We start from the raw sequence: 14,285 nt of genomic DNA, 5'->3' as shown, positions 1-14,285 counted from the left end.
TTGAGTTTAGAGACTTTCTAAATCACATCTGAGATATAAAAAGTGTCTCTTTGTAGGTTAGAATTTAAGGGAGTGATGCAATAATTCCTTCAGACACATCGCCACACCCAAAAATTGTCTTGATAACACTGATACCTTTGTGTTTGCATGCAAGCATTAGCATCTAGCTAAATGATTTACCACCAGAATCAATATTACTTAACTTTTATGTCTATATTTAAAACCTGCTGAGACAGCTTCCTCATTGTCACCATATTTTTCTTCAAAATAAAGCTAAAAAGTGAACCAGTTCTTCTGTTTCCATTGTGCAAGCCTTTGCAAGCAGTATTATTAGCCAAAAAGGTATTCAAGCTGAAGTGTTGTGCCTTTTCAAACTGGCACGTCTGTGGCACAGATTTTAAGTCATGAATTTTTTAACCTCAAAAAAAGAAAAATATGTATGCTTAAATTTCGAGAAAATAATGAATACTTTAGTAAAGAATGTGTGATATCATAAATCACCCATTCACAAGCATAAATATTGCCAGTATTTAAGTTCTGATAACTAAAAAGTACCATCTTTGTTAATCTAAACAAGTTCACTGAGTATATTTTACAAGAAAATACTTTTTATATAGGCTACTTAAATTTTAAACTTACAAATTAATTCATTTGTGGTACTTGCTGTTACTTAGTAACTGTTTTGTGAAATTTACAAGTAATGTATGAGTAAGGGTTCTTTATACACTATAACTACATCTATCAATCTATCAATACTGTATATATGATAGATAGATAGATAGATAGATAGATAGATAGATAGATAGATAGATAGATAGATAGATAGATAGATAGATAGATAGATAGATAGATAGATAGATAGATAGATAGATAGATAGATAGATAGATATTTGCTTGCATGCACTTTCTTGTAAAGCACCACATTAGCATGACTGCCTCCTCTGGCACTTCGGAAAAAAAACCCATAACACTTCATATTATTCATATTAGTAGCTACTTCATCCGGACATTTTGTTGCATATGAACATTTTCTGCCAATATTAATACCTTTAGCATCCTGTCTGAGACGCCGCGTATATAAATTCAAATATAACACATGGATAACAGCTTGAGTGATGAACTGCCAGCATTATTGATCAGGTGCTGTTGCTCTAGTAGCATCTGATTGGTGAAACTTGCGTCGGACGCGCTGGCGTGCACGAGGAGCCTGTCTGTGGAGCCGATGTGCGCGTTATTGCGCTTTTTCAAAGTTAAGGTGACCGTCAGACCTCCCAGGATTAATCGACATCGACAGACACATGTACGGACTTAATTCTGGACCATATGGGAGCTGTCTTGGTTGACTCTGGCGCACAGGTGTCGAGTCATGGGTAGATCGCTTCTGATTAACTGTGACTGCATGTGATGTGCGGGAAATGAGCTCGTGGACGGTCTGAAGTGACTCATACTAGTTCACTGTGGAGCTGGACTGCACACCCGGACATGATTATGAGGATGATCGTGGTGCCGCGGACGCATTTCGGAGAGAAAACGCAACTTATTTTTTCATCCTGCGCCATGTAACTTTGGCACCAACAAGTAAAGCGACAGTTTGGACTCGTTTGACGTACCGGCAGTCTTTTAATTTATATATAAAAATAAATAAATCTGGGGAATCTTTTATCCTATTCAACGTAAGCACGTGCACTCCTCGCAAGGATGCCTGGTGTCCCGGGTCTGTACATTGGGATGGAGGTGCTCATCGCCCTTTCCTCTGTCATTGGGAATGTGATGGTGGTCTGGGCTGTGAGAATCAACCGATCTCTACGAGACACGACCATTTATTTCATCGTCAGTCTGGCTCTGGCGGACATTGCTGTCGGGGCACTTGTCATTCCTCTGGCCATAACCATAAGCATCGGACTGAAGACTCATTTTTACTGCTGTCTGCTCGGTGTGTGCACTGTGCTGGTGCTAACGCAGAGTTCAATTCTCGCCCTCCTGGCTATTGCTATTGACCGTTATCTGAGGGTCAAGATACCAATGAGGTAATAAGATGTGGGTTGCTTGTATATTTCACTGGGATTTTCATTTCATATTTCCACTTCTGTTTTCTTTTTCTGAATGCACTATGGTTTCGTGTCAATGTGGAGGATGTTTTGAAGTTGAGGTGACTGTGAAATGATGCTTACCACAAGTCAGTCATTAAGGGATATTTGACCCAAAATTAAAATTAAAAATTAAAATGGTCATTTACTCACCCTTATGTGATATTCCAAACCCATATGACTTATTTTAAAGAATATTGATGCAATTAAAATTTAATGTTGCCATGTCAAGCCTAAAAAAAGAACCCAAATCTCAACAAAAGTGGCAAAACATTTATTAATGCAGCATATTTTAATCTTCTCAAGTCATACAATAACTTAGTGTGAGAAACAGACAGAAATTTTAGTCTTCGCTGAGTTATCTTGAAAATTTTTCACTCTGTAACAGATCATGAGTCGAGAACCGGAATAGTTTGATTTGTGAACGAATCATTCAGACCGGTTTTGTGAGTTGGATCAACCGAATCGTTAGAAAGATATAACGTTATACTCTTATTCTATGGTAGAAGACTAAAAATGAGGTATACGTTTCCGAATTCAGTAAATGTTTTGTTCATAAATTACAAATTGTTTTGAACTCTCATGAAAATGCCAATGTGGTGAAAGGACTGTGTAGGATAAATCCAAAATAAAATAGCTATGACTTCAAGAAACCTTAAAATATAGAACACATCAACCACATTTATTATGCTTTTTTAACGCTGATATCTTCAGTTACAATTTATTGCCATTACATTCAAGAGTTTATTTTCGTTTCATGAAAGAAAGTAAGTCAAGCTGGTTGAAACAACATGAGTGTGAGTTCATTTTTTGATGAACTATCCATTTATAGCAGATTTAGGCCTACTCAAAACAGAAAACAATCATGCATAGTCTTTAATAAGCATGGATTCATACTTCTCGCATGAAAAACTTAATTTAGAGAGTCTGAGAACCAATGTGACAATGAGAAATAGTTTGCTTTCAGACCATGCGGTGATGTTTGACCTGGGTGGGTTTGCCGTGGGCTGCAGTGTTTCTCAGTTTATTGCTGTATTATGGAATCCACTTTCAAAGTCACCTTCAAACCATGACTCTCTCACAGTTTTTAATTTCCTGTCCTGTCCATGGCCTACCTTTGAATGTGAAGTTGGAGTTACAGAGTTTATATATTATATGAGTCAAAACAATTAGCCAGAAAGACCGTTTTGCAGCATTAGCTACTTCAGATTGTGTAGAAGAACAGCTAGAATTACTTAATTTTAATGACTAAATAGGATTATAAAATACAAGTCTGAGGTAATTACACTGGACGAGTGCATAGTTTGTCAAAGAAGCAACTAGTGCCAATTTGCCAGCTGAGTGGATGGCATGCTTCACCAGCTTCATTTGTGTTGTCTGAAAAGACCTTCTACTCTTCACAGAAAATGGATTGTGACTAAATCAAAACATAATCCTTCTCAGCAGAGTTTGTGTAGTGGCTCAGCTCAGCGCTTTTTATTTTGATTTCCATATTTATAACAGTGATTTCAACTATTTCTTCCAGATAAATTGCACTTCCAAATCAGATTTTGAAGAAATTTCACTTATGTTTGTACTTGCTCAGAAATGTGCCTAATCTTAGTCATTTTCATGATTCAGCATCCTTTACAAAGCTTCCTCTTTACTCTGTGTTGTAGAGTGTAACAGGGTGTTAAAATTCTATTCATGTTCTCCATAAGGGAACTGATTTTGAACAATAACTTATAATCCTTTAAAGACAGACCTACTGTGAACTACAAGGTTGTTGGTTTTGTCAAAGACATCAACCTGCATAATTTTGGCTTAAAAAAAAAAAAAAAAATCACGTTCACCACGATCCTTCAAAAAAATCTCCACCAATCAGACAATCTAAACAAGCAAATTGCGCAAAAAGAGCAATCTCACTTTATGAAGTAGTGCGAATTACATTATTCATAATATTTAGGGAAGATAAAGCCGTTAAGTACAGTCTTGTACCTTTGTCTTTTTGTCCAGTTTTCAAATACACTCACCTAAAGGATTATTAGGAACACCATACTAATACTGTGTTTGACCCCCTTTCGCCTTCAGAACTGCCTTAATTCTACGTGGCATTGATTCAACAAGGTGCTGAAAGCATTCTTTAGAAATGTTGGCCCATATTGATAGGATAGCATCTTACAGTTGATGGAGATTTGTGGGATGCACATCCAGGGCACGAAGCTCCCGTTCCACCACATCCCAAAGATGCTCTGTCGGGTTGAGATCTGGTGACTGTGGGGGCCATTTTAGTACAGTGAACTCATTGTCATGTTCAAGAAACCAATTTGAAATGATTCGAGCTTTGTGACATGGTGCATTATCCTGCTGGAAGAAGCCATCAAAGGATGGGTACATGGTGGTCATAAAGGGATGGACATGGTCAGAAACAATGCTCAGGTAGGCCGTGGCATTTAAACGATGCCAAATTGGCACTAAGGGGCCTAAAGTGTGCCAAGAAAACACACCCCACACCATAACACCACCACCACCAGCCTGCACAGTGGTAACAAGGCATGATGGATCCATGTTCTCATTCTGTTTACGCCAAATTCTGACTCTACCATCTGAATGTCTTAACAGAAATCGAGACTCATCAGACCAGGCAACATTTTTCCAGTCTTCAACTGTCCAATTTTGGTGAGCTCGTGCAAATTGTAGCGTCTTTTTTCTATTTGTAGTGGAGAAGAGTGGTACCCGGTGGGGTCTTCTGCTGTTGTAGCCCATCCGCCTCAAGGTTGTGTGTGTTGTGGCTTTACAAATGCTTTGCTGCATACTTTGGTTGTAACGAGTGGTTATTTCAGTCAAAGTTGCTCTTCTATCAGCTTGAATCAGTCGGCCCATTCTCCTCTGACCTCTAGCATCAACAAGGCATTTTCGCCCACAGGACTGCCGCATACTGGATGTTTTTCCCTTATCATACCATTCTTTGTAAACCCTAGAAATGGTTGTGCGTGAAAATCCCAGTAACTGAGCAGATTGTGAAATACTCAGACCGGCCCGTCTGGCACCAACAACCATGCCTCGCTCAAAATTGCTTAAATCACCTTTCTTTCCCATTCTGACATTCAGTTTGGAGTTCAGGAGATTGTCATGACCAGGACCACACCCCTAAATGCATTGAAGCAACTGCCATGTGATTGGTTGATTAGATAATTGCATTAATGAGAAATTGAACAGATGTTCCTAATAATCCTTTAGGTGAGTGTAGATTTCGCTTCAAATTAAAGGTTGTAATGTCATTCACCTCGTAGCTGGTTGGTTTAGTTCATTGATTGTAACTCTTAGGCCTTTTTAAAAATCCCTATGGGAAAAAAGCAGACGGGCACTGTTGCCATTGTCTCTGAGTTGTTTAAAAATTTCGTTTTTTTTTTCACAGCTATAAAAGAGTGGTGACTCCGAAGCGTGCTGGCACCGCAGTGATGGCATGCTGGATGGTGGCAATCATAGTTGGCCTGACGCCTATGTTGGGCTGGAACAATCTAGAGAAGCTACGCCCGACCAACAGCACCTTGGGTGCTGACCATCTCATAATCTGTAAATTCGAGAACGTCATCAGTATGGAGTACATGGTCTACTTCAACTTCTTCGGATGGGTGCTGCCACCGCTCATCCTCATGTTGCTCATCTACGCTGAGATCTTCTACATGATCCACAAGCAGCTCAACAAGAAGATCACCACCAACCAGACCGACCCCACTCGATATTACGGGAAAGAACTCAAGCTGGCAAAATCTCTCGCGCTGGTGCTCTTCTTGTTTGCAGTCGGCTGGTTGCCATTGCATATCCTGAATTGCATCACTCTCTTCTGCCCTAGTTGTGACAGTTCAACGTGCCTTCTTTACGTGGCTATCTTGCTCAGTCATGGGAACTCCGCCGTCAATCCCATTGTTTATGCATTCCGCATTAAGAAATTCCGGGATGCTTTTGTTAAGATCTGGAAACAGTATGTGTGTTGCAGGAAGAATCCACGTCTGGGTGATCGCCCCAGATTTCGCATAGATAGCAAAGAGAGAAGATTGGGGGACAATGACATCTGACACTACGCTAACCAGGTCTCCTCCATTAGAAGCACTAACGAATGACAGATGAGTGTACAGGGAAAATGCAGTCTGGGATGCTTGCTGTCAATCGTGAGAATACGTTTGCCACAGAAATTAGACGATTGAACATTACTGGCAATGTTTCCTTGAAAGCCCAGTCAATGGTGCATAGAATGAATTGCATCGTTAGTGAGGGACCATTAAATAAATGAAAATGGTCTGTTTTAGAGGAATAGCCACACAGTACAACTGGCATTCACATCTGTGAATCTTTATTCGATTATGATTTCCTTTTTGTGCTGTGGTTCATTCGAATGTGGCTATCACATAAAGGGCTTCATATAATGAATGCAAAACTGCAGACTCGTAAATGTCAGCGCTTATGAGTACACTAAACTACACTCGTCTTTAGCATAAACGCATTTGAGGACTTTGAAAAAAGGACATTGAGAATGTGATCTGAGGTCTGATTTTTATATGCCAGCAAATTCATGTTTTGAGAAGTATGGGATATGGAGTTATTTGTCATTTCTGCTTTTTGTGACTAGCGCAAGTAGGAGGCAGCTAGGCCCACTTTTCCTTAAAAGGATAGTTTATAAAAACTGAAAATTCTGTCATCATTTACACAGCCTTGTGTCGTACAAGAAGATATTTTTAAAAATGTAGAATGAAAGCCAGATGAGTTCAGAGTTGTTTTGGACCCCACTGACTTTCATTCAAAACTGCTCAAACATTCATTAAAATGGCTTTGTTTAGCAAAAGAAAATCATACATGTTTGATTAAAAAAATGACAAAAATTTCATTTTTGGGTAAACTATCCCTTAAGGCAGAAATTTGCATGATCCTATTATCAGCGATGTTGCTTTTGCCGTGTTATGACACTTTTTTTGTTATACTGTTTTTGTAGATGTTTGAGTCTAAATGAAATAGTTTGCCTTATTAATACTCATCTCTACTGTGTGTTTAACAGAATAACCACTGAAAATTAACTTGATGCGTTCTCATATTTGTTTTGTGTGTTTTGTGAAAATCCCGTTTGCGTGAGCAAATAAGAAATGCAGCCTCCGATTTCACTGCAGGATGTTGAAATGAAACAAAACTGTAGGCGGTTAGCATTTAATATTTAGATTGCTCAAAACTCGGGGCCTGAGAAAAGATAGACAGGAAGGAACCATGAATAAATCTAGATTGAATGATACTGCTAGAGGTCTTGTGTGTTTGGGGGGTTTTTACTGTTGAGATGTGTTGTTTAAATAATTGATGCATAACCTGTGAGGGCAACCGCAGTTGGATTTCTTAAATGTTCAGGGCTCTAATAAGGCAAGGACATTCAGAGTTTTCACTGAAATTGCTCATTTCTCCAAGTGTATTAGAAGAACTGAAGAACTGCTGAAGTTTTGATGTCCTCTGAACGGCCCCTGATTTTGACTCTGCATCCTTGAAATAGGTGACAGTGAGTGAAGTGTCCTTTGAACAAGCTCTGATAAATGGTTTGACCTTTTCAGGCCGGTCATTCAATTCAACACAGTTTCCTGAGAAACAACTATTCTCAAACTTCCTGGGTAGATCCAGAGGTGAGATCAAAGCTGACGCGGTAACTTTCATTTCCGCTTCATCAATGGTACCCAGCCGACCTCTGTTTCTCCTTTACTGGGTGCCAACTGAAGAATTTAACTAGTTTAATTTCAAGGGCATAAACATTCTGGATTTATTATTTTTATATCTAGTTCAAATGACTCAAAAGCTGCAATTACCTACATAGATCACTTGAGTGTCTTAATCTTATACCTTTTAAAAAACTGCAGCTTTAACCTACCCATGATAGCATGCTGTGAGGAATGATCAAAGTGTTAATAGAGTGTTATCAGATAAGGATATTAGTGCTGTCAAACAATTAATCACACCCAAAATAAAAGTTTTTGTTTACATAATATATGTATGTGTACTGTGTATATTTATTATGTATATAAATACACACACATAGAGTATATATTCTTTAAAATATTTACGTGTATATACATTTATATTCTTATATTTTATATTATACATATATTTAATATGTAAACACAACATTTTTCTGAAATAATATACATGCATGTGTTTGTATTTATATATACGTAATAAATATACACAGCACACACATCATGGAAACAATTTTTTTTATTTTGGATGCGATTAATCATTTGACATCACTAAAGGATATAATCACAGCTCATGGAGGACACTTCTTCTGTGTGATTGTTTACTGACAACAAAGTCTACAGAAGCAATGGCTTTATTTGGCCTAAATGATACAGTATTGTTACTCAGTACTGTGGTGCCCCCCTGTGATGGTTTGAAAAAGTGCTCATTACTAAAATCAAATCATTTCTAAGTAAAAAAAAAAAGAAAAAAAAAGCACACTTTAATTTTAAAGTGTCCCAGTCATTATTAGTGTTATTTTCTTTTTGTTACTAGGTTGAAATAAAACCATAAAAATATATGTCTCAACATGTCACTTCATGTTTATTTGATCTGTAGTGAAGGAAGTCTAACATTTTGTTTACTACAACATGCATGTCTTTATTAGACCAACACATTTGTTCAAAGTGCTTCATTTGAAATTATTTAAAATAATATTACAGTTTTACCCCACATCAGTGATGCAAAGAAATTTGATTACATCATAAGACACAAGTCTATCATTTAAAAAAGCATTGTTGGTTGAGAATTCCTGCATCAGTTGTAATACTCAAACACAAATATCGGCATTAGAGTAAAAATGTAAACATTAAAAAACTTTGTTGGTTGTGATTGTCTGAAAACAGCACCTTGGCATCTGGCTGATATTTACAGTTCATCCTGCATTACAAATCAAAACTTCAGAAGAATGATTGAGGGTCTCTCAGAGAATGAGACAATGAGCTCAATCTCAACACATGCTGTTCTTAGAGACAGAGACCTTGAAAAAAAAAAGAAAAAACAACATTAGACAGTTTGCGTGTTTAACAATAGCAAAGTACATCTTCAACATCTGGGGGAAATAAGTCATAATGGTTAAACTATATAAACTCATTTTATATATATATATATATATATATATATATATATATATATATATATATATATATATATATATATATATATATTCGATATGTTAAATTCAGTATGGCATCTATCCTGAATACTGGCCATTTGAGGTGAACTTGATGGCATCAGTTTACTCACTAGAATCAATTGTTTTAAGTGAATGGGTTCTAACTATTTCAAACTATGTGTGAATGTTGGCACGTCTCTTGTTCTTGTAACCAAGTGCTGCTTAAACCATTTAGTTTTAAGAGGCACTGTCTAATCCTGGTCCTGGAGGGCCACTTTCCTGCAGAGCTGAACTCCATCCAGCCACAACACACCTGCCTAGAAGTTTCTAGTAATACTGAAGACCTTGATTAGCTGATTTATGTATGTTTAACTGTGGCTAGATCTAAACTCTGCTAGAAGGTGGACACCTCTGCTTCAGTTGCTTTGGTTTAGTAGCAATTTCTTTAATTAAAACTACAATGAAAAGTATTCACTGATGACATTTTTTCCGTGACTAAAACAAGATATGATTACAAACTAACTGTGAATGTATCAACATGCAATATTGTTGACAGAAATGACAAGACCAAAATGTAGTTTAAAGAAATAAAAACTCTATATCCAAAATTTCTCTGTATTTTCTTTCGGTAAGGCTTTTGTTGTTGTTGTTTTAATAAAAAGATGTGAATATAATTTTGAGTTAGTGGAACTGATATTAGCTTTTGAGAGAAGATTTTGAGTTTACCCAGTTTTCATAAAGTAGAGACTGAATTTGTTTATGATATGAGTTATGATAAAGGTTCACAAAGAGGTCACATACTTTTGGAATCCAGAAATTTTAAATTGAAAAACAGACTTTGGTTAAAATGAAATTGATTTTAAGAAAAAATAAATAAATTAGAGAGAGTATTTTTTTTGTTAAACTTAAAAAAAAAAAAAAAAAAAGGTTAATCAGATGTGCTTTTGATTAATAAGATTTGATTTTACCATTAAAAAAAAAAAAAAAAAGGAATTTAATCCACGCAATTTGGAGAGAAAAAAAAAACAGAATTTGGGAAAAAATGAAACTAATTTCATAGGGCCCTACATTCATTTTAATAGGAATATGTGCGACTGGGAGTTCCACGCAAGGGCAAAAAAAGTTCAAGTTGGTCATGTGAATTCGCCACACTGATGGTTTGAAAGTAACTTATCCTGCTGGAGACATACCCAAATCTTTTGGTTTTCGTCACAAAGTTTCCTACAAAAAGAAGCAGTTAATGTAAATCTGATAAAAGAGTCCTCACCCAGCCCCCTTGCTCTGCAATCCAACTTGTTAGACGGTTGTTGACGAATCCCATCAGAGCGACCTCAGCTACATTCATCATGTCAGGGCAGTTTTTCTTCATAAAGAGTCCCAGTGTGATGGCAGCCTTGAGAAGCTGCTTCTCTGAGGCCACTTCTGCTCTTTCCACAACCCACATCTGGCACAAGCTGTCCACGCTATCACTGAAAGCAGTCACCACCTAGAGGACACGTGTCAGAGGCTACAGTTGTGGTCAAACATCCAACACGTGGTCACTGTGCAACTAAGCAAGGCAGGAAATACATACACTGAGACTGCTCGAGAAGTTTCACTTTTACTAGTTTCAGGGAAGAAAAGGAAACTGAAAGATTTCAACAGCAGCCTATGCAGTAATTACGAGTGGACCAGGAACAAAGTAGCACTGATAAAATATCCAGTCTCCACAAAGAGACACAAACGTTCTTCAGATTAGTCGATCGGTGTCTGAAGATGAACGGTTTGGACTGGACTGGACTCACCTGATCGGCTGCAGCTTTCTGCACATTCTTCATCAATGGCTGGATCACTCGCTCATCATAATCGTCACCCAGCTCCCTGAGCTTTGAGGCTATTTTTACAGGGTCAAATGAGTTCTCTGCACAACAAGTAGCTAAAAAAATTAATTTCTGAAAGACTTGGTTATTGTGCACTTAACATGTTTTTACAAAATAATGACAAGAGAGGAACATTTAAGGGTGCTGTCATAATAGCAGGTTTTTAAATTGTGTACATCGTTTTTAAAATCATTTTAATAAAGTGTAATTGCTAAATCAGTGTTTCAATCGCGTAACGTTACATCAATAAAATCAGCTTGTGAATGATGTCACATAACGTTACATTGACCTCAGAAATGCCACTCAAACTTGTGAAGGTAACGTTAGTTAACAAAAAAACAACAACAAAAAAAAACGAGTAATTCTAGTGAGGAGCATTTTAATCTATACATGCACTATTACATATTCACTATACTTGTACTTAAGTGAGATTTACAGTATGTAACGTTAGGGGAAAAACTGTCAGGAAAACATATTAACGTTACGTGGCTCATATGGATTTTATTAGAGTTATGATTAATCTAAAATCTATGTGTTTCGAAAACAAGGTTAGCTAACACAATGAGTCAGCTAATTACATGCAAGGTGTTAGCAAGCCATTGTTTACACTTATGTTCTTAAGTGACATTTTCGTAGAATGACTCGAATAATGTTCAGAGATCAAAGACGAACACTTACCATCTCCAGGACCATCAGTCTCCACCATATCAAAATATTGTTCATTTTGTAAGAGGCAGTGTATGACGACGCATGTTTGTTTCTGAATTTCAGCTGCCGCCATGGCGTTTGCCAGTGTTACGGTTTAACTGGTTTCCGTGTAATCTGGTGACTCCAAGCAGGGCTCGCTGCAGCCCGCGGTGGACGTCCAACCCCGCCCACACCCAAGAGTGACGTCGGAAAGCACGCTCATATCAAACAAAAATTTTAATTTTAAAATGAAAGTTGTCAACGTTTTAAGTCCACATACATGCATACTATGGAATAACCAGTTTGTATTGTCTAAAAATACAGCATATCTTATATATTTAAAAAAGAATGGTTTGATAAGGGAATTATTATTGAATACTAACGGTGAGATTTATACTTATCAGCAATTCATTTCTTTCTCAGGGATTGAATCTTCCTGTAGAGATTATAATTTGGTTGTGAAAAGCATTTCCCCTAAATTGCTTTACCTTGTGAAAATACATCTCAGTTATAATTCAGTTGTCCGACAAATTCCAAATCTTGTTATTGGAGGTATTAATATCATGGATATTAAGTGTCATTACTCACATATTAGAAAATGTCTTACTGGTGATGTCAGTTGTTACCCAGAAGCACTCATAAAGTGGAAACAATTCTTCTACATACCTTCCACTGAGAAAATATGGTTGGCAACGATACATTTTTACTGCTAAATAAGGCAAAGGAAATAGATTTTAAGATATTGCATAGGTACTATCCTTGTAACACATTTATTAACAAGTTTAGAAAAGATGTCTCACCGAAATGTTCTTTTTGTAATTTAGAAAATGAAACACTTACACATTTATTTTGTAACTATAAATATTCTGAAGACTTTTGGAAGCAGCTATCTATGCTGGTTTTTGATATATTTTATAATATAATTAAAATAGATGAATCTATGATCCTTTTTTTAATTGTAATACTGGATCAGATGTAGTTGTACATAAAGCAAAAATAATGTCCACTACTCCCTCCTTTAAGTTTTTCTGTAAAGAACTTAAAATATTGTATGACTCATTGATTTCAATCCCTAGGAACAAGAAATGTATAAAAACACCTTTCATATTAAAAATAAATGTTATTTGTAAAATATAATTTTTTACCCTACATGATGTATATTTGTTATATGTATCCCCCATTTTTGTTTATGTTCTGTTTGACATTAAGTATCTATGTATGTTTGTTTTTGAAAGAAAAAAAAAAAAAGATGTTTCTTCCTGTTTCAAAAATGAGACTGTGACGTAGACGCTCTTCGGTGACTTTAGCCTTGTCCAAATACCCATACTTACGGTATTTGCACTTGATCCCTTGACTACTTACATGACGTATTTCCTGTATTTGGCCCAAGTGTTCAAGTGAGGATAAAGACCACAAGTGTGTGTACAACTTTTCATTACCTGATGGGACAAGCTTTAATTTCTGGTGCTTCTAGTTAGGCCTAAGTGATAAAAAGCAGTTGCAAATGATGTACAAGATAAATATAGGCTACTCACCTTTGCACCAATAAAACGTCTTGCAATTTGTTTTACTACCAAATTATATGTAATATCTAATTATTAATATTTAACTTACATTGGAAAGTTTTTGCGCTTATTTCCAGATGGTAAGATTCATAATTTCTTCAAACATGTGCAACATGTCCATTACAATTAAAAGTTCTCACTACAATTGGTTGGGCTCATGCTAACTTGTTGTGCCTTACACTCACAAGCTTAATATTATGGAACGCAATAGCCTTCTTTATAAATTGCCATTCTGTGAAGACACCTTGCATGTGTCAGTAATTTTAAGGAAATAAGATTAATATTGTGTGACACTGACATGACATCTTCACAATCCCTTTGCAACCTTTTAATGCTGAAATTCTATGTAAAGTGATACACATTTTAAATGAGGGACTCATGCATGACTATTACAAAAGGTGAAGACATTTACTGACGCTCAAGAAGGCCACACAATGCATTAAGAGCCGGGGGGTGAAAACTTTTGAACAGGATGATAATGTGTAAATTCTTCTCATTTTCTCATTGGTAAATTCTTCTCATTTTGTTTAACGATCATATTTTTTCATTTAGTACTGGACTTCAGAAGCTACGTAAATACTCACATGTTTCCCAGAAGACAAAATAAGTACAATTTACCCTGATCATCCCATTTAAAAGTATAAACCAGCTAATCAAAGGTCTGCCGTCTCACTAAACTTCCAGGAAAGCTAGTTGGAGCTAAACTTTGCAGGACGTTGGCCCTTCAGAAGCAGGACTGGACACCCTTGGGCTAAGAAAGTCATCTTGAATCTTGAATAATAGGTACTGTATGTTGTCTCTATGGATAAAACCCTGTAGGCTGGCATTACAACAGGAGCATCAGCTAAAGGTCGAAGAGTTCAGTTGTAAATTAGATTATGGCAAAAACATGGATTTAGATGTGTAAATACAATGATTAAATACAGAAACAACAATGTCGACAACAGTA

General features: G+C 36.6%; 2 protein-coding genes across 4 annotated transcripts; one reads left to right on the top strand and one right to left on the bottom strand.

The window, feature by feature from the left end:
• The first annotated feature begins 1,106 nt into the window (after positions 1–1,106).
• On the top strand, positions 1,107–7,347 carry LOC109053466 (adenosine receptor A1-like). The gene is made up of 2 exons (XM_042734474.1): positions 1,107–2,027; positions 5,485–7,347. Exons 1-2 carry the CDS (start codon positions 1,699–1,701, stop codon positions 6,143–6,145), a joined length of 990 nt encoding a protein of 329 aa, XP_042590408.1. The 5' UTR covers positions 1,107–1,698; the 3' UTR covers positions 6,146–7,347.
• Positions 7,348–8,629: 1,282 nt separating this feature from the next.
• On the bottom strand, positions 8,630–11,955 carry LOC109053441 (bcl-2-like protein 15). Of its 3 annotated transcripts, none has more exons than XM_019070824.2 (4): positions 11,763–11,955; positions 11,010–11,140; positions 10,493–10,711; positions 8,630–9,090 (listed from the first exon to the last, which is right to left on the bottom strand). In XM_019070824.2, exons 1-4 carry the CDS (start codon positions 11,863–11,865, stop codon positions 9,061–9,063), a joined length of 483 nt encoding a protein of 160 aa, XP_018926369.1. In that variant the 5' UTR covers positions 11,866–11,955; the 3' UTR covers positions 8,630–9,060. The 3 variants fall into 3 exon arrangements, with proteins under 3 accessions (XP_018926369.1, XP_042590407.1, XP_018926370.1); XM_042734473.1 differs by having other exon boundaries at positions 11,010–11,098; XM_019070825.2 differs by having other exon boundaries at positions 11,010–11,125; positions 11,763–11,947.
• Between the last annotated feature and the right edge of the window lie 2,330 nt (positions 11,956–14,285).

This window comes from Cyprinus carpio, chromosome B11 (assembly GCF_018340385.1).
Source record: "Cyprinus carpio isolate SPL01 chromosome B11, ASM1834038v1, whole genome shotgun sequence".
NCBI lineage: Eukaryota > Metazoa > Chordata > Actinopteri > Cypriniformes > Cyprinidae > Cyprinus > Cyprinus carpio.
This window is presented reverse-complemented; position numbering and strand designations above follow the sequence as displayed.